This window comes from Myotis daubentonii, chromosome 2 (assembly GCF_963259705.1).
Source record: "Myotis daubentonii chromosome 2, mMyoDau2.1, whole genome shotgun sequence".
Taxonomy (NCBI): Eukaryota; Metazoa; Chordata; class Mammalia; order Chiroptera; family Vespertilionidae; genus Myotis; species Myotis daubentonii.
In genome coordinates this window covers 46,202,025-46,221,634 of record NC_081841.1, presented here as the reverse complement: position 1 = coordinate 46,221,634, position 19,610 = coordinate 46,202,025, and the positions used below count along the sequence as shown (strand labels likewise).

At 37.8% G+C, this 19,610-nt stretch overlaps 1 protein-coding gene across 5 annotated transcripts in view; it reads left to right on the top strand.

Annotated features, from left to right (window-relative positions):
* The window catches only part of NELL2 (neural EGFL like 2), a 380,423-nt gene extending 373,062 nt beyond the window's left edge, over window positions 1–7,361 (top strand). For all 5 annotated transcript variants that reach the window (XM_059682635.1, XM_059682632.1, XM_059682634.1 and 2 more), the window contains one exon: window positions 6,638–7,361. In XM_059682635.1, coding sequence (XP_059538618.1) covers window positions 6,638–6,688 — 51 coding nt within the window. In that variant the 3' untranslated portion in view covers window positions 6,689–7,361. The remainder of the gene's footprint in view (window positions 1–6,637) is intronic.
* Window positions 7,362–19,610: the final 12,249 nt, after the last annotated feature.

Sequence of the window (19,610 nt, the reverse complement as noted above, 5' to 3'; positions counted from 1 at the left end):
AAACTTAAAGTTTTGAAGGTGGACCTCTGTACTAACATTGGAATAGATAACTAGATCTGTCTATGAAAACAAATATCCCATAAATGGGCACCATTATAATGAAGACTTTAAGGGATGATCAGGAGAGCTTGGAAAACCAATAGAGAAAGAAAGGATTATTCCATGTGTATTCGAATGACTGGTCAACAATTTGAGGAAAGTCATTTTATATGCCATTATGTTCTATAGCAAAACAAATTCTGTGTGGAAAAAATATTGAATATTAAATGAAAGTCTAAACAAAGAAAATATGATTAAATATTTACCAACATTGTAGAAGGGAGATTCCTTTTCTAACTTCGACGTGATAAAATATACCTCAAAGGAAAGTTAGGGCTTCTTTAGATAAACAAAATTATCAAAAGAGAAAGTTAAAACTGGAGACTGGAAAAATATTTTTAGCAGATATGATTTCTTTATTGGCTTACAAACATAAAAATTAATAACACTTATTTTCCCATAAATAAAAATCAGCAATGGATGAATAAACAATTCATTAAAAAATAGAGATATTAAAAAAGAGGAAATCTTTTGACCTTTAAATAGTTGAAACAAATGTAAACTAAAATAATGAATCATTATTTTCCCATAAAAAATGTCACAGTGATTTCCAGTGCTGACAGAGATGTACTGGAGTTATACTGCAATTGTAATTTTTAGGCACTGGTAGGGACATTGAAAAATACATGTCAACAACCCACACATACACCTCCTTGCCAGCTCCCTGTTCCCACACAAATATCTTTTGCCCTATTAATCCCAGTTTTGTGAATCAAATTTAAAGAAATAATCTAAAGTATGCAACAAGCTGTATGCATGAGAATATTCACCTCATAACATTATTTGTTACGTAGAATCAAGGAAGAAACCAAAATGTCCAATCGAAAAAGGGTTAGCCCTAGCCATTTTGGTTCAGTGGTTAGAGCGTTGGCCTGTAGACTGACAAGTGGCAGGATCAATTCCCGTCAAGGGGCATGTAAATCCATTGTAGGCTCGGTTTCGTCCCAGGTCAGGGAGTGGAAGGGAGGCAACCAATTGGTGTGTCTCTCTCACATCTATGTTTCTTTCTCTTACGCTTATCTAAAAATGTCTTTTATTTTTGAAGATATTTTTACTAAATTTAGGCTTCAGAATTGACAGTTTGTTCCCATCACATTAAAGGTGATTCTCTATTACTTTCTGGTCTCCATGTTTTCTGATGAGGCTTCAGCTATCATTTGTATTTTTTCTGTATGCAATACTTCCTTTTTATTTATTTATTATTTTATTTTGTTATTAAACTTATTGGGGTGACAGTGGTCAACATGATCATATCGGTTTCAGGTGTGGGTTTCTCTGTTACAAGATCTGTATATTGCACCGTGTGCCCACCACCCAAAGTCACATCTTCTCGTGTCACCTTATATTAGGACCCCCTACTCTCCCCATCCCCTTCCCTCTGGCAACCACCACACTGCTGTTTGTGTTCACGAATTTCAGTTTTATATCCCACATATGAGTGAAATCATGTGGTTCTTACCTTTTTTCTGACTGAATTATTTCACTTAGAGTATTGTTCTCAAGATCCATCCACGTTGCTTCAAATGGAGCTATTTCATCCTTTCTTATGATTGAGTAGTATTCCACTGTGTACATGTACCACATCTTCTTTCATCCAGTCTTCTATCACAGGACAATTTGGTTGTGTCCATGTTTTGGCCATCATGATCATGCTGCAATGCACATAGGAGTGCATATATCTTTGCAAATATATGCTTTCAAGTTTTCCAGGTATATACCCAGAATAAATCATATGGTAGCTCTATTCTTAGTATTTTGAAGAATCGCCAGACTGTTTGCCATAGTGTGTACACCAGTCTGTATTCCCACCAGCAGTGAATGAGTGTCCCCTTTTTTTTCCACAACCTCTCCAACACTTGTTATTGCTCATCTTGTTGATAATGGCCACTCTAACAGGTGTGAGGTGTTATCTCATTGTAGTTTTGATTTGCATTTCCCTAATTCCTAGTGAGGTTGAACATTTTTTCACATATCTATGGGCTGTTCGAATGTCTTAGGAGAGGTGTATTTTCAGGTCCTCAGCCCGCTTTTTGATTGAGTTGTTTGTTTGGTGTTGAATTTTATGAGTTCTTTATAGAGTTTGGAAATTACATATTTTGTCTTCCACATATTTTCCCTTTTATTCTTCTGGGACTCTAACTACATATATGTTATATGGTTTAAGACTATCCTGAAGGTCACTGAGGGTCTATATTTATTTAGATATTTTTATCTTTGTTTTAAGGATTAGATAATTTCTATTGTTTTGTCTTCAAATTTTATGACTGTTCCTTTTGTCACCTATAACCTGTTAAATACATCCAGTATTTCAGATATTTCACTTATTTCAGATATTGCACTGTAAAGTTTAAAAATGTCCATTTAATTCTATTTAAAGTTTCATTTCTCTGCTAAGATTTACCATGTGTGTTTTTTTTCATTATGACCATCTTTATAAGAGATATTTATAATAGATACTTTCCGGTTTTTGTCTGCTAATTAGACCATCTGGATTATCTTTGAGTAATTTCTATTTACTACTTTTTCTCTTAATTAGGAGTCATCTTTTCTTGTTTTTCTTTACATGTCTAATAATTGCTGAGGTTTATTGGAAATCATGGATAATTTAGGATATAGAACTTATGTTCTATTAGTTTCCTCCAAAGACTGTTTTTGTTCCAGCAAGTTGCATACTACTGGCCAGTCACCTTGCATTTAAGGAGGCTTGGATTGAGGCTGGTTAGGTGGATCTAATCCAGATTTACCCTTGTTCAAGGTTGAATTTCTTAATCTTGAAACATTGTTTTGCTCCTAATCATGGCCCTTTGGGCTTTTAATGAAAAGCCTGGCTTGTTTGTCAATCAGCACCTGAAATTTCTGCTCAGATCTTTCAACTTTCAAGCTATGACTATTTTAGTCTTCTCTGTAATTCAAAACCAGACAAAGGTTTGAGGGAAGTTTATATTCTGATGCACCTCTTTCTAGATATTTTCTCTTGAATTTCTGGACAGTCCAACAGCCCTAAAAATTGTTCTCTGGCATCTGGGGCCTATCAGATTGTAGCTTTTTGAGTGAATCACAGTTATCCTAAGACACACAATCTAGGCAGTACCCTAAGGGGAAATGCCAAGTAAAAATGAATCTCACACAGTACAGTTCCCTTCTTTTAAAGATTGAAACTCTCTGTATCTGCCTGATGTTTGTCACTCTCCATTGCTTCAAATAGTTATTTTTATATTTTGTCTAGACTTTATAGTTATCTATCAGAGGGTTAGTCTTTTATAAGCAACTATGCCATTACTGAAACCAGAACCTCAATGGGATATTTTATTAAAATAATTACTATCCTTCGTGTATGAACTTGATGGGTGTCCAGTGATATGGTTTGTAGACTATCTTGTTACAGCAGAAAATGTTGATATGGAATAAGAAAAATATTCCTGGAAATTTTGAGAAAATATAAAGTCCCTTTCTAAAAGCATGTTCATGACAACCATAGCAATGGTTTCTTTTATATAGGGTTCTAGTGCTAGTGTTACATACTCAATGGCAAAAGGCTCCAAAAAATCCCTAACTCAATGCTCAAAAGCCACACACTTTGAGAAACTGATATTCTCAGGCACTGGTACATCCCTCCTCTTATTGGGTCACTGGATTGGGAAAGGGCATGGAACCAAGTTTGGTCAAAAAGTCTCTTCCTCTGATATGATGACAAGGCTTCATAATGCCACTAGAGACTCAAGAGATGGCAGAGACTCTCTCTTGCTGTGAGAGTAAGAGCTCTGCTTAAGAACAGTTTATAATGGGAGAGGATGAGGTGAAATAGATAATCTTCTTAGATAAAGACTAGATTTTCCTCATTTGGTGTACTTTAACAAAGCCTAAAATATCAAAATCTTTTCTTTTCTACTTTTTATCTTACAGGAACAGACACTTTTGATTTTATCATATTAAGGTATAATACATTTTTAGTGATCTAAAGTCAATTCTTGAGAGAAAATATCAACTTGAGGATGAGTTTTAGAGTCAGACTAACCTGAATTTTTATTCAGCTATACCATTTATTAACTGTGTGACGTTGGATATGATATTTAAGCTTTCTAATCTTCAGTTTCTGAATCTAAAACATCTATTAATAGTGAACCTACTGGGAATGCTGCAAGGTTGGTAATGTGTTTAAAGTGCCTAGCAAAGTGTCTGACAGAGAATGCGCTCATGCAGTGGGGGGATATTATCACTTTACAATTGTAGTGACAGTGTTGATCATCATTATTTGTTAGCTAGTTGAGGAAAGTAAGGTGCAAGGAATTTAAAAAATAAGCTATAGTTCCATTGTGTATATGTATCACAATTTTTTTTTATCTACTTGTCTGTTTGTTGGCCATAAAACAGAATAAAATCTTAACCATTTGGGATCACATGGATGGACCTAGAGTGTATCATGCTAAATGAAATAAGTCAGATAGAGAAAGACAGTTACCATATGATTTCACTTATATGTGGAATCTAAAAAACAAAATAAACAAATGAACAGAATAGAAACAGACTCATAGATACAGAGAACAAACTGATAGCTGCCAGATGGGAGGGGAGTGAGGGAGGCTGGGTGAAAAAGGTGAAGGGGTTTAGAAGTACAAATTGAGATGTGAGAGTGACATCTGTCACCCCATTGATCGCCAGGGTTGATTCAGCTGATCTGGCTGACTAGGCGGGTGTCCCCCTCCTCCCTCACCAATCCATGTGCATCCCTCCCTAAGCTGCATGCTCCATAGTCGAAGAGGAGAGGACCCGTCTTCAGTCAAGGGTATACAAGTAGCTGTGCTCCCCTGCTAGAACCTCCAAACACGCTCTCAAGAAGTACGAATTGGTGGATGCAAAATAGTCATGGTGCTGTAAAGTACAGCATACAGAATATAGTCATATTACTATTGTAATAACTATGCATGGTGTCAGATGGTATGAGATTTATCAAGATGACTTAGGAAGTTATATACTGCCTAATCACTGAGTTGTACACCTGAAACTAATATAATATTGTATCTCAACTGTAATTGAAAAAAAAATAAATAAAAAGAGTAAGATAGGATTTTTTTTCTTTTTTGTAATATACTATATTATTTCAGTATTTTGTTATAAAAACTAATTAAGCATTTTGTTCCTTCCTTGCCTGCCCATTTTTCTAACTTCATTTCTACATCGTTTTCTTCACCAATTTAAAGTTCTCACCCAGAGCTTTTCCAGTTTCTTAACTACACAGAACTCTTCACATCAACTGCATTCCCTGTGCTTTTGGCCTACCTTTTCACATAGCTGTCTTGAGGTCCTGGCTTAAATATCACTTATACAGAGAAGTCTCCCCCCATCATCCAATTTAGTAGCTAATCTTGAATACTCTCATGGCACCAGCTAGTTTGTTTCTTTTCTAGCACTGTTCATAATTTTTTATTGTATGCTTGCTTGGTATTTAGTAGTTTTCTCCCCTCTCAGAAAACTAGAAGCCCTGCCCTGTGAAGGTAGTGAGCATGTCTGCTTTATTCTTCACTATATCTAGGGCTCTAGATAGCAATACCTATTTTGTGAATCCTATATAATAAAAGGCTAATATGCAAATCGACCAAACTGTGGAATGACTGGTTGCTATGACATGCACTGACCACCAGGGGACAGACACTCAATGCAGGAGCTGCCAACTGGTGGTCAGTGCGCTGCCACAGCAGGAGCACTGCTCAGCCAGAAGCCGGGCTCACAGCTGGTGAGCACAGCAGCAGTGGCGGGAACCTCTTCTGCTTCTGCTGCAGGCGGGCAGTGAGGAGCGAGGGGTCCCCGACTGCAATAGCCCCAGACTGCAAGAGAGATGTTTGACTGTTGCCTTAGGCCCAATCCTCGGGGGGATTGGGCCTAAACCGGCAGGCGGACATCTCCTGAGGGGTCCCAGGCTGCGAGAGGGCGCAGGCCAGGCTGAGGGGGACCCCCCACACACACACCAGTGCACGAATCTTATGCACCGGGCCTCTAGTCTATATATATATATATATATATATATATATATAAAAGGCTATTATGCAAATTGTCCCCTTGGTAGTTCGACCAGGAGACCAGGAGTTTGATAGCTTGCTATGATGTGTGCTGACCACCAGGGGGCGACGCAGAACAAAAGAAGTCCCCGGCCGGCAGCTGAAAGCTGGGGAAGGAAGGCCCCTGCTGGCAGCTGGAAGACCCCGATAGGCCCTGTTTGCCGGCTAGGCCTAGGGACCATATCCGGGCACAGATATCATGCACCAGGCCTCTAGTAAATAAATAAAAGGATGAATGTGACCTAAGAGGATGCAGTGGGGTAAATAAAGCTAGCCTATAATTTGCTACAAGTAACTGGACATAATTAGTTCTGTTACAGTACAGACATGAAAAGTGATTGGGCCATTGAACTTCTACTGGTACAGAAATAATAAATAAACCATACAGTTATGTTTGTGTGTACCGATCAGTAAGTGTGAGCATTTACTAATGGCTTAAAAATTCATACTGTGCTTTCTCTCCCACCCCCTCCTCTTTCCTTTAGAATGGCCACATCTGTTGCTCAGTGGATCCACAGTGCCTTCAGGAACTGTGAAGTTAACTGTCTCACGGGAGATTGCTGTTCAAAGAACGTTCTTTCATTAAAAAGACCAAAAAATAAAAATAAAATAAAAAGGTTAAACCTTAAAGTGGATGATTTGCGGGCAGCTAGGTGCAGCTTTGTTAATAGCTGAGTGAACTTTCAATTATGAAATCTGTGGAGCTTGAGAAAAATCACAAAAGGAAAATTCTTGGGGCAAAACTAGGCCAGAATTCTGTCTCTACTGTGTCTGACATCACCGTGTGGAAGAACGGGTGTGGAACACACACCATGACTTCATGACCCCTGGATACACAGCTTGGACCTGGCAGAGCTCTGAAAGCCTCTAGTTTCACTGGTGCAGAAAATTTTTCTCTAGATCAGAATCTTCATGAATCAGTTAGGGTCCTCACTGTCTAAAAGAAACCGCCAGGCAGTGAATGAATTATATTTTCAGAAGCAAAGCAGAGAAGCTATAACGTGTTATGTACAGTATACACTCTGAAAAGCAACCTGACACAAGTTATTGTAATGATAAAAATAATGCACAGGCATGGTTACTTAATATTTTCTAACAGGAAAAGTCATTCCTATTTCCTTGTTTTAATGCACTTCATATTATTTGGTTGAATTTGTTCAGTATAAGCTCGTTCTTGTGCAAAAGTAAATAAATATTTCTCTTACCTTATCACGTGTCCAAGTGTCTTATTTAATGTGTTCCTTTTTCCCACGGATTCGTTAGCATACAAATTGCTCTCTCTCGTTCTGCTGATGAAACTCCCACCATGCGATTTGCAAATTGAAAGGTGATTTTCACTGACTTATATGCCTGTGCCGGGGTGGGATGAATGCCTTTATTCTACCTCTCCAATCACCTTTTCTACCTGCTCTGCCTCCTGGGGGCTGATCTGTCTAGACCAGTGGTTGGCAAACTGCAGCTCGCGAGCCACATGCGGCTCTTTGGCCCCTTGAGTGTGGCTCTTCCACAAAATACCACTTCTGCGCATGGGCCACGAAGTTTCAATCGCACTGGACGTGCGCGCCCCCATGTGGTATTTTGTGGAAGAGCCACACTCAAGGGGCCAAAGAGCCGTGTGGCTCGCGAGCTGCAGTTTGCTGACCACAGGTCTAGACCATATGAATAGATTCTTTTGTCCTCTGGATTCTGGTTTGGTTTGACCAGTGAAGACCGCTGGCAGGATATCAGAAGGAGGTCAAGTCTGGGCATTTAGTTCACAGGCTGTCTTCTGGCCAGCTCACTCTCATGAGTAGGTGTGTCCCCTTACTGAAGGCTGCACCCCCTGACAGGTGGCCCTCTGTTCAGCTGCCCTCTCTGGGGTCCCATCACTTCTATTTGCTTCTTGTGACAGGGATAGGAACAACTCTGGCTGTTTTCGTCCTCAGGAGGTACCTGCTCTATTTCTTGTTGGTTTCTTATTTTCTGTCACATCTTCACAAATGGTCCCTTTGTGAAACCCTGGTAAGTTGGCATGCTTGAGTCTGCCATCTGCTTCCTGCCAGGACTCTAACTGATACACACAGGAGGGGAGGAGTGGAGAGAAGAGGGCTGGGAAGGTCTTCAAGCACTTCAATATAAAAATGTAAAGAATCCCAATGTGAAGAAGAATTATTATATTACATGTTAAATTGTTGATGTACTAGAATCTCAGGAAGAAAGAAGTAAACTGGCTGATACCCAATATTGCCCTATTCATGTATTGCTCTAGAGTGAAAGGAAATAAAAATATTACCAAATTAAATTTTAGTTTCATACAGACTTTTTCTTTTTAAAATATATTTTTATTGATTTCAGAGAAGAAGGGAGAGGGAGAGAGAGAAACATCGGCTGCCTCCTGCACGCCTCCAACTGGGGATGGAGCCCGACACCCAGGCATGTGCCCTGACCAGGATCGAACCGTGACCTCCTATTTCATAGTTTGACACTCAACCACTGAGCCACACCAGATGGGAGAGACTTTTTCTTTAAAGAAAAAAAATGAAAATGGATAGGATATGACAAACCCAAGCTATAGAAATGGTAAAGTGACGTTTAACTATCCCTTCACCTTTGTTGTGGAAACAATCTGACATGAGCTGAGCTGAAGGATAATTTATAAATGTCTTATACTTTGGCATGTATAATATTTATTGAATATGTGAATTCAAGTATCTCTCTATATTCCCTGAATTTATCATAAATGAATTTTTTCTTCAGCTTTTTTATATTTAAAATTTCAGCAGAGCGTAAGGTTTATTTTTATCACCTGTTATTTTCTATGGTAAATAGCAATACTGTCCAAGATGGTATTGATTTGTAGTTTATCCATGTGATTACTATTTTTGTATATAGGTTTGAAATTTCATATTAAATCTTCCTGAAAATTAATATATGTTTGCATGTATGAGGGGAGTAAGAAATAGTACACACACATACTGGTGACCTACATCCATATACTTGTATATATTCATCATCTAGATATTATATGCCTTTTGAAAGAAGAAGCAAGGCTGAAATTGCATATTATCAATGCATTATAAATCTTCGTAGGGCTCTGAGCACTTTTGTGGTTTGCAGACCTTTATTTCTATAGACTGCTAAAAGAAAATAAACTCTCATAATGTTGAGAAGAAAAGAGAAGGAAGAATATAAGATTATGTTCTTCCAAGGACCATTAAAGCAATAAATGTGTTTAGATTGAATTTTTTTCCCTTCAAGGTTTATCCCATAAATAATAGATTCCCAGGAGAATTACTGTTTATCCCGGCAAGCAGTAATCAATTGCTTCTTAAAAACTGTGTTCCTTGAAAAAGAGGTGGTTAGTACCCTATTTTTTACTCTAGAGGTAATTGGCAAAATGCCATGGTTGAATTATTCCACTGTTATGGGAAAATGAGAGCTAAGAAGCATGAATTTAATTTGAGGGTACTTGGCTCTGTTAAGAGCAGTCTTGGTTAAAACAGTGTTTATTATATATTTTTTTCTGAATAAAAAGGCACAAAAACATTTAAGTGTGATCCTTTGGTAATTCTTATATGGTAACCCATATCTCTTTCAAAATACTGCTATATTACTTCTTCCCTTTACCTTTTGTGCTGGTAAAGAAAATGATGGGTTTGTCTGATTACACTGCAATATCATGGAACTCCTTTCATCCTCCCAATAACTTGGTTAACTGTAACCAAAGTTGAGATACCCTATAATTGCCTTTAAAAAATGAATGGGCCAACCAGTGTTGCTCAGTGGTTGAGTGTTGGATGTCAAGGTTCCATTCCCAGTCAAGTCATATGCCTGGGTTGCAGGCTCAAGCCTCAGTAGGGGCCATGCAGGAGGCAGCATATCAATGATTCTCTTTCATCATTGATGTTTCTATCTCTCTCTCTCCATCTCTCTGAAATCAATAATATATATTATTGATATATATATACATTATATACATTATTATTGATACACATACACACACATAATGAACAGTATATCACAGCTCTAAAACAGCAATCAATACTCTGAGTATTGGAGTAGCAGAGGTTATTCAGTTGAACATTGCTGAGGTTACATGTACTGAATAAAAAATAAGCTTCCATTCACTAAGCATTACCTCAGCTATCAAAGTCAACATTGCTGCCTACTTAGGAATTCCTCTGAAGGTCAGCGGGTCCCACAAAACACCTTCAAGTCCTGGTCCTCTAGTGCTAAGCATTAATGAGAACAACTTTTTTTTCTCTTTTTTTTTTGCAAACCTTATGTTTTTAAATGTGAACGTTCGTGGTACAGTAGTATACTGAGCTCTGAGAGATTCCTGCCGAAAGGATGCCGATGGCAGTAAGTGAGTGCCGTGCTCTGTATGCCCCGCATTCACTGTGGAGCCTGATGCTCCCCTTTGCAGGGGTTCTGTACAGTGAGGTGGGCTCATTGTGTGATTACTGACCTTTCATTAACGATGCACTGTTTTCTGACCTAGAATTCAATATCTTCCATAAAGGAATTGCCACCTCCTTGCAGAGTAATTGCCCTTACTTAATAGACCTGCCGGTAGAAAGGCAGGAATGCTTTGAACTGTAGTGGCCCTGGAACTGTAGGAAACTAAATTGTCCAAGAATAGGACCATTTGGGGAGATTTCAATATGATAATCTGAGTTGCATTTTCCTGTGTACCTTGTACTGGCCAGGAAGCTGGGGCAGCTCTTCCAAACCTTCTGCCTTTGTACTAGGATCAAATTCTTATTCACAGAGCCAGTTTGCATGACAGATTTGGAAATTCTCTTTTATTGTGAATGACAAATGACATAATATATTACTGTCATCACCAAAATATTGCATTTAAAACATGCTTTCCTATTTATCTCCAGTGTTAGTTGTTTTAAAATAACACTCTGGAATGAGTGTGATTATATGGTAGAAGTAGAGATGATGTCAAGTTAAATTTTGAGCAATTTTCTTTCTTTTTCATAAAAACAGAACTCTAAATAGGGAAAATATGGAAAATAGAAATTTCTAAAGTATATATAAGGAATCCAGGAATAACTCTATCAGGAGAAATGCATGGCCTTATGGAGAAAAATATCAAACCTCATTGAACAAGTATTTTTTGAGGACCTACCATGTACCAGGCACTGTTGTAGGTACCATGTGAAGAGCTTACACAATGAACTGATTTCCTTGCAACAGTCAGTGCACTACAGCGCCGAAGCGCCCAGGTACTGCAGTGAATAAAGTATGAACAAAGCATAAGCACTTCTCATGGAGTTCATGTCCTGATGGGGGAAAGAAAGTTAACAAATACACAGATGCCATGTCAGGTTGGGGGTAAATGTTATCAATAAAAATTAAGCTGGGTTATGGGAGTGACACAGACAGGGGTGACAGTTTAGATAGGATGGGTAGGAAGTCCTCTCTCAGATAAAGTGACATTGGAGCAAATATTTGAATGAAGTGAAGGCGTGAACCATCTGCATACCTGGAGGGAGAGATTTATACACAGAGGAAAGCAGTGTGTGAACAGGTTCAAGATAGGAGTATGGTTTTATGTGACTTGAGTGAAGTGAGCAAGCAACACTTACAGAAGATGTGGTCAGAGGGGTGGCTGGTGAGCACATCACATAGGTATTTATTCCTAGGCCATGGTGAGAGAACCCTTCGTTTATCCTCAGTGAGATGGGAGCCCTTAGAGATGTTTGAGCATAGCTGTGGCATAATCTGATTGACAATTAAAGGGAGCACTCTTGCCATTGTGTGGGGAATAGACAGGTGAGTCAGGGGAGGGATGGAAGGATGGTGAGTATGGAAATGGGAGGAAAATTTATACTGCAGAATTTTGGACAAGACACTAAGAATTTGGAGTAGAATGGTAATAATGAGGGTAAAACTGAGAGTCAAAGGGACTTAATATTACAGAAGATCCAATTAGGTGAAAAAATGAGTAAGAAGACTAAATATCATCAAAATGTCAATTATCTCCAGTAGTTCTAATAAGGAAAAAAAGGTAATCTTAAACTATTATAAAAAAGCAGAGTATTTTGAAGAGTTATATTAGGGAGCAGGGGAGACGTGTTCTACTATATATCAAGATGGTATAAAGCTATAGGGATTGATTCTTTGCTACAGGAATAAACAAGATAGATGGCATACACACACACACACACACACACACACACACACACACACACACACACACACACACATATATATATATATATATATATATATATATATATATATATATATCCTATCTAATAAAGAGGGAATATGATAATGCTGCCCTCAAAGATAGCAGTGCCCACAGCCACAAGATGGTGGCACCCAGTCCCCTCAGCCCCCCAGTCACTTAGGGGTGGCCTGAAGTGCAGGCAAGCCTCAGATGGTAACCAGGGCTGGCCGAGGTTTGCGCTGCCAGTAGTGGCAGCAGCAGAGGTGTGATGGGGCGTCGCCTTCCCCTGATTGCCAGGTCGCCTCCCACCCCTGAGGGCTCTCGGACTGTGAGAGGAGGCAGGCCAGGCTGAGGGACCACCCCCTCCAGTGCATGAATTTCATGAGATCCGGTGCATGAAATTCATGCACTGGGGTGGAGGGGGGTGTCCCCCAGCTCAACCTGCACCCTCTCCAATCTGGGACCCCTTGGGGGATGACCAACTGCAGGTTTAGGCCCATAGGGATAGGGCCTAAACCGGCAGTCAGACATCCCTCTCACAATCTGGGACTGCGGGCTCCCAACCGCTCGCCTGCCTGCTTGCCTGATTACCCCTAACCACTTCTGCCTGCCAGCCTGATGACCCACAACTGCTCTCCCTTGCTGGCCATCTTTTGTCCACATGGGGGCGGCTATCTTTGACCACATGGGGGTGGCCATCTTGTGTGTTGGAGTGATGGTCAATTTGCATATCATCTCTTTATTAGATATAATATATATTAACATTAAGACCTCAGAAATGATCCCATGCACTTATGGATGCATGAAATGTTTTGGTGATTACAGTGAAGAAGTGAGCCTATAGAAATGGTTATGGGAGAAAAAAACATGAAAGTGTATAATTAGCCCAGCTGGTATGTCTCAGTGCTTGAGCGTCGACCTATAAACCAAGAGGTAATGGTTCAATTCCTGGTCAGGACACATGCCCAGATTGTGGGCTCAATCCCCAGTGTGGGCTGTGCAGGAGGCAACTGATCAATGATTCTCTCTCATCATTGATGTGCCTATCTCTCTCTCCCTCTCCCTTCCTCTCTGAAATCAATTAAATATATTTTAAAAAATGTATAATTATTTCATACAAGTCAATTCTACATAGATAAAAGACCTAATTATGAAAAGCAAAATAAAGTTATGAAGAAATTTTAGGAGAATGCTTTTTTGTTTTAATCCTCACCCAAGGATATTTCTTAATTGATTTTAGAGAGAGGGAGGTAGGGAGAGAGAAACATCAATGTCAGAGAGAAACATCAATTGGTTGTCTCAGATACACTCCCTGCCTGGGGACTGAACCTGAAACCTAGATATGTAACCTGACTGGGAATCAAAATCACAACCTTTTGGTGTAGGGGATGATGCTTCAACCAACTGAGTCACCCAGCCATGTCTAGAAAAATGCTTTTTGACCTCAAGATATTTTAAAATAGACTCAAAAATCATATATAATAAAATTATAGTTAAATTCTACTATATGAAATATATGAAAATACAGGCCAGAGACTAGATAAGATATTATATATGGCATTGTATATCATCACAAAGGATTAGTTACCAGAATATATATTTAAAAACTCCTAAAAAAGAGACAAGAACCAAGTATTCAATAGAAAATGCTAAAGACAACAAATATTCCTCAAGAAAGAAAACCCAAAACAACTAATAGACATGAAAATTTGCTTGGGCTCTCTCAAGTAAGTTATATTAAAACCATATGATAATATTGAAAAAAAATGACTGAATTAAAAAGTGGGATAACACCAATTGTGGGAGAGGATGTGAACAACAGGAACTTGTGCACCAGTAGTGGGATTATACATCACACACACTCCCAAACATCTGTGGAGTACAGTTTTGCAATATCTAAATTTGCAGCCCAAGTGTCCATCAGTAGATGAGGGAATAAAAAAGCTGAGATAGATTTACACAATAGAATACTACTCTGCCATAAAAAGGAAGAAAATGCTGCCCTCTGTGACAGCATGGATGGATCTGGAGAACATTATGTTAAGTGAAAGAAGCCAGTCAGAGAAAGACAAGTACCATATGATTTCACTCTTATGTTGAATTTAATGAACAAATTGAACTACCAAGCAAGAGAGACAGGCTAACAGATAGAGAGCAGGCAGACAGCTCTGATGGTCAGGGAGAGGAAGTTGGGGGAGGGGACGGGGAGGGATTGAGCAAAAAGAAAAAAAGAGAACTCGTGGACATGGACAACAGTGTGGTGATTGTGGGGGGTGGAGGGGGGTGGAGATGCAAGAGCATATAAAGGGGATAAATGATGATGGAAAAAATTAAGTTAAATTAAATTTAAAAGAGAATTTGATGATGCACACTCCTTGTGACCCAGCATTTACCCCTCAGTGTATGATGTAGAGATACGCTGTCCGATACAGTAGCCACCAGTGGCTATTTAAATTTAAAATAATTAAAATTGAATTGCAATTTAGTTCCTTAGTTACATGAACACCTTTCAAGGGCCCAATGGCTAATGGCTATTATATTTGATAGTGCAATGACATTTTTTCATTGTAGAAATTCTATTGAATAACATTAATCTATCAAAATTCTCATACACATGTACAAAAAGACATATAAAAGATATATGCACAACATCATTATTTTTCATGACAAAATCCTAGAAAGCACTGAACTGTCAATCAATAGGATCACTGATATACAAAAGGTGATATGTTTATATTTTGGAATACTCTAGCAGTGCTTCTCAACCTTCCTAATGCCAAGACCCTTTAATACAGTTCCTCATGTTGTGGTGACATCCAACCATAAAATTATTTTTGTTGCTACTTCATAACTGTAATTTTGGTACTGTTATGAATAGTAATGTAAATACCTGATATGCAGGATGTATTTTCATTGTTCACGACCCACAGGTTGAGAACCGCTGCATGAAAATGAATACAAACTCCATACAGCAACATGCATAAATCTCAAAAACAATCTCAGAGACCACAGCCCACAGGCCAGAAACAATGTTTAGGTTAAAAAAAAGTAAGGTGTATAAAATACAGGCATAACATAGTATTTATATAAAATATTGAAATGTGCAACATTAAGTATTATGTAGGAATATACAGGGGCAGACAGAAGTAGGTTAACAGTTGTGAGTACCTGAGTTTATTTTTTTGTATTATTTATTTTTGCATTTCCTATTTTTCTATATGAACTCCTGTAAGTCTACTTTTGCCAACTCCCTGTATTTATTCAAGTATAAGTATTTTAAATGCATGGTAATGATAAATATCAAATTAGGAAGCGGTTGTCTCTGAGATGCGGAGGAGGGGTGCCAGATATCCAGGGTGCATAATAGTGCCGGTCACACTTGTTTATCATTTTATTCTGTATATTTCACGTATTTCAAAATAATGCTATTTATTGCTGACATTCTGATAAGTGAACTTACAAAATAATTAATTGTGGGTTTTTTTTCACTTCTATTTCTATTCTCATGCTAAGCCAGTTAGGTTTTCACATGTATATATGGAAGTCATAGGACTTGTGGAAGCAAGGCTTTCAAAAATTATACATGGCAATGCCAGGTATAAAAGGTCCCCATTTCTAATTATTTAAATGAATACAGCTCTTTTTTAAATGACAAATAGTAAAGAAAAAAATTATGATCTCACCACCTTTGCCACTATTTTTATTTTTCTTTGCTCATGCTTACATATTTTACATCGCAGCCACATTATGGTTTTTATTTCTAACTTTTGCATAGCATTTTATTATAAACAATGTGTATATCTTTAGGTGTTCATAAAATTTTAGTGACTGGTAAATATTTCATTGATTTGTTAGAAATATAATTTATTTCCTTCTAAGTTTTTCACTGTTGTGGATGCTGCTGCAATCATACCATGTAAGTTACTTCCTTAGACTGTATTATCAAGAGTAGATTTAATGAAGCAAGTTGTGAACAGGTCTAATGATGGGGTTTAGCTTGTTTTATTGCTTTCCTAAAGGCTGTGCCAATAAACAATGCCACTGGCAATGTATGGAATTATTTTTCAAACAACCTTGCCACCATTGCATATTATAAATGTAATTTGATTGTTCAATAGTGTTTCCTTATTAGGTATAAAATGATTTGCTACTGTTGATTTTAATTTCTTTAAATAACTGAGGTTAAACTTACGTAGGCATTGTCATTTTCTACTTATCTTGTTAATATATTTCTGTGCTTTGATGTTTTTCTTATAAGTCAGAATAAAAATATTTATACATAATTGTTAGAAATCCTTTGACATATTTGCCAATGTTTTCCTCAATATATTAAATTATTTTAATAGTTTATTTCTTATCATTTTTACCATAAATAATTGACATATGTATCATTAATGGTTACTTTTCTAACCTCTTTATTTCTTTAAAAGTCAGATTATTATACCTCCAAATAACTCCTGTGCACATGCCAAAAATGAGAAACTTACCACCTCCAGAAACCATCCATTCCAGTTTTGGAATCCTCTAAGTTCTTCTGAACATCAGCTGAAATCTATGTACCATAAATTTCAACAATTTAGGTCATGTTCATTCTAGTTCTACTCATTGAACCCTTCTCTGAAACTTCCCTTCAAGTAGCCGGCTAGAACCCTCTTCCTCCACGATGAAATTTCTCGAAGTCCTTCAGTCTGTCCTCATGAAAGAGCTCAAATGCTCCCTTCCAGATGTTCTCTGGTCATTGATGTACCTGTGGATGTGTCAAGCCTGGAGCCGAACTCCAAATCCCTTCAGCCAAAGCCACCCTGGGCTCAGGACCTGACACTGCACTTTACTGGAGTTCTCTATCTTATTGAGAAGAAAAAAAAATTTCTCTCCCAATTCACCAAATGATCTCTTCTGATATATTTGAAATATGTAAAATGCTAAGTAAGAGAACATTTATATTCAAATTATATTCTCCCAAGTGTGTTTATGAAATCATCTTTCTAAGATCCTATTCAATGCTGTGTAGAATCGCATTCTGTTCAGTGATATATGACTATTCCTCAAGGAACTCAGTGGCATGTATTTTCTACTTCAAATTGAATTTTTCTAGTAATTGTGCTTTACGTGTGTAGTAAATACATTCCTCAGCACAGATCTGCGTGCACCATATCATCATCTCTAAATAATATTCCAAAGGAACGTGGCTTTGCCTTGCTGTGAATAAAACAGCTTGATTATATTTTAGTAATTTGAATTATTTTAACTGAGCAGCAAAGCCAATAGGAACAGAGTTGTACCACTATGGTTACATTCTCACTCCCCATAGAACGGGACACAAGTCAAACACTTCATTGAGTGATGATTAACAATGAAGACAGTTATTGCATTGAGACATTTGGCATGTGTGTTCTGAAGGCTACTTTGTTATTCTGTATGTGACTATGTTAGCCATCCCAGAGTTTTGTTTTACCTATTTTTTTTAAATGGAAAACTGCTTATACTTTAGCTTTTATCAAACATGAACTGTTTTATGTGTTACTTTATGTATTTCTTTAATTACATTTTTAAAATGTACTCTCTTTGCTATTAATCTTACTGCCTGATAACCCATCACATTGTCATTATTCTGATGAGGGGAAGACAACTACTTAAGCAGAATCTTTTTGAATGTTGTTTGAGCAAAAATCATAGGGATGGGGTTGAGTATGGAAGCAATGAAGAGTGTGAAAACCTCTTAGCTGGCTTCTTCTTCTTCTTCTTCTTCTTCTTCTTCTTCTTCTTCTTCTTCTTCTTCTTCTTCTTCTTCTTCTTCTTCTTCTTCTCCTTCTTCTTCTTGTTATTTTTATGTGCTTTATTTCCATAACACAGGATAGCTTTCCCCTGTTCTTCTTCTTAACAAACCACATTTGTCTACAAACATTTATTTTTATTTATTTATTTATTTATTTATTTATTTATTTATTTTTTTATTGCTTAAAGTATTACAAAGGGTATTACATATGTATTCATTTTATCCCCCCGCCCTAGACAGTCCCCTAGCCTCCTCTATCCCCCAGTGTCTTATGTCCATTGGTTATGCTTATATGCATGCATACAAGTCCTTTAGTTGATCTCTTACCCCCCTACCTCCTGCCCCCCAACCCTCCCCGGCCTTCCCGCTGCAGTTTGACAATCTGTTTGAGGCAGCTCTGCCTCTGTATCTATTATTGTTCAAAAGTTTATAATGGTCTCTATTGTCCATGAATGAGTGAGATCATGTGGTATTTTTCCTTTATTGACTGGCTTATTTCACTTAGCATAATGCTCTCCAGTTCCATCCATGACGTTGCAAATGGTAAGAGTTCCTTCCTTTTTAGAGCAGCATAGTATTCCATCGTGTAGATGTACCACAGTTTTCTAATCCATTCATCTACTGATGGGCACTTAGGCTGTTTCCAGATCTTTAGCTATGGTGAATTGTGCTGCTATGAACATAGGGGTGCATATATCCTTTCTGATTGGTGTTTCTGGTTTCTTGGGATATATTCCTAGAAGTGGGATCACAGGGTCAAATGGGAGTTCCATTTTTAGTTTTTTGAGGAAACTCCATACTGTCTTCCATAGTGGCTGCACCAGTCTGCATTCCCACCAGCAGTGCACAAGTGTTCCTTTTTCTCCACATCCTCTCCAGCACTTGTCGTTTGTTGATTTGTTGATGATAGCCAGTCTGACAGGTGTGAGATGGTACCTCATTGCTGTTTTGATTTGCATCTCTCAGATGATTAGTGACTTTGAGCATGTTTTCATATGTCTCTTGGCTTTCTGAATGTCCTCTTTTGAAAGGTGTCTATTTAGGTCCTTTGCCCATTTTTTGATTGGATTGTTTATCTTCCTTTTGTTAAGTCACATTTGTCTACAAACATTTAGACTAAATGTTAAATCTGTATTGTTATTTGAATTTCCAGTACATTATTCTCCCCTCCTCCTGATTACCTTTCCCTTACATTAATTTGTCAACCCTACTGAACACACCTGAGAGCAGGATTCATGTCTTACTCATCTCTTAACTTCTACATAGTGCAGTGGAAGGCTAGTGTAGAATACAATCTCTATTAATAATTATGTTCTAGATTTTAATTGAGGTATAATTGATAAAAATGTAAAATAAAGTGTGCATTGTGATGATTTGATGTATATTGTTACATCACTATCTCTCTATATAAAACCCTAATATGCAAATAGACAGAACAGCGGAACAACCAAACAACCAAGCAACCAAGCAACCGAACAACCGGTCACTATAATATGCGCTGACCATCAGGGGGCAT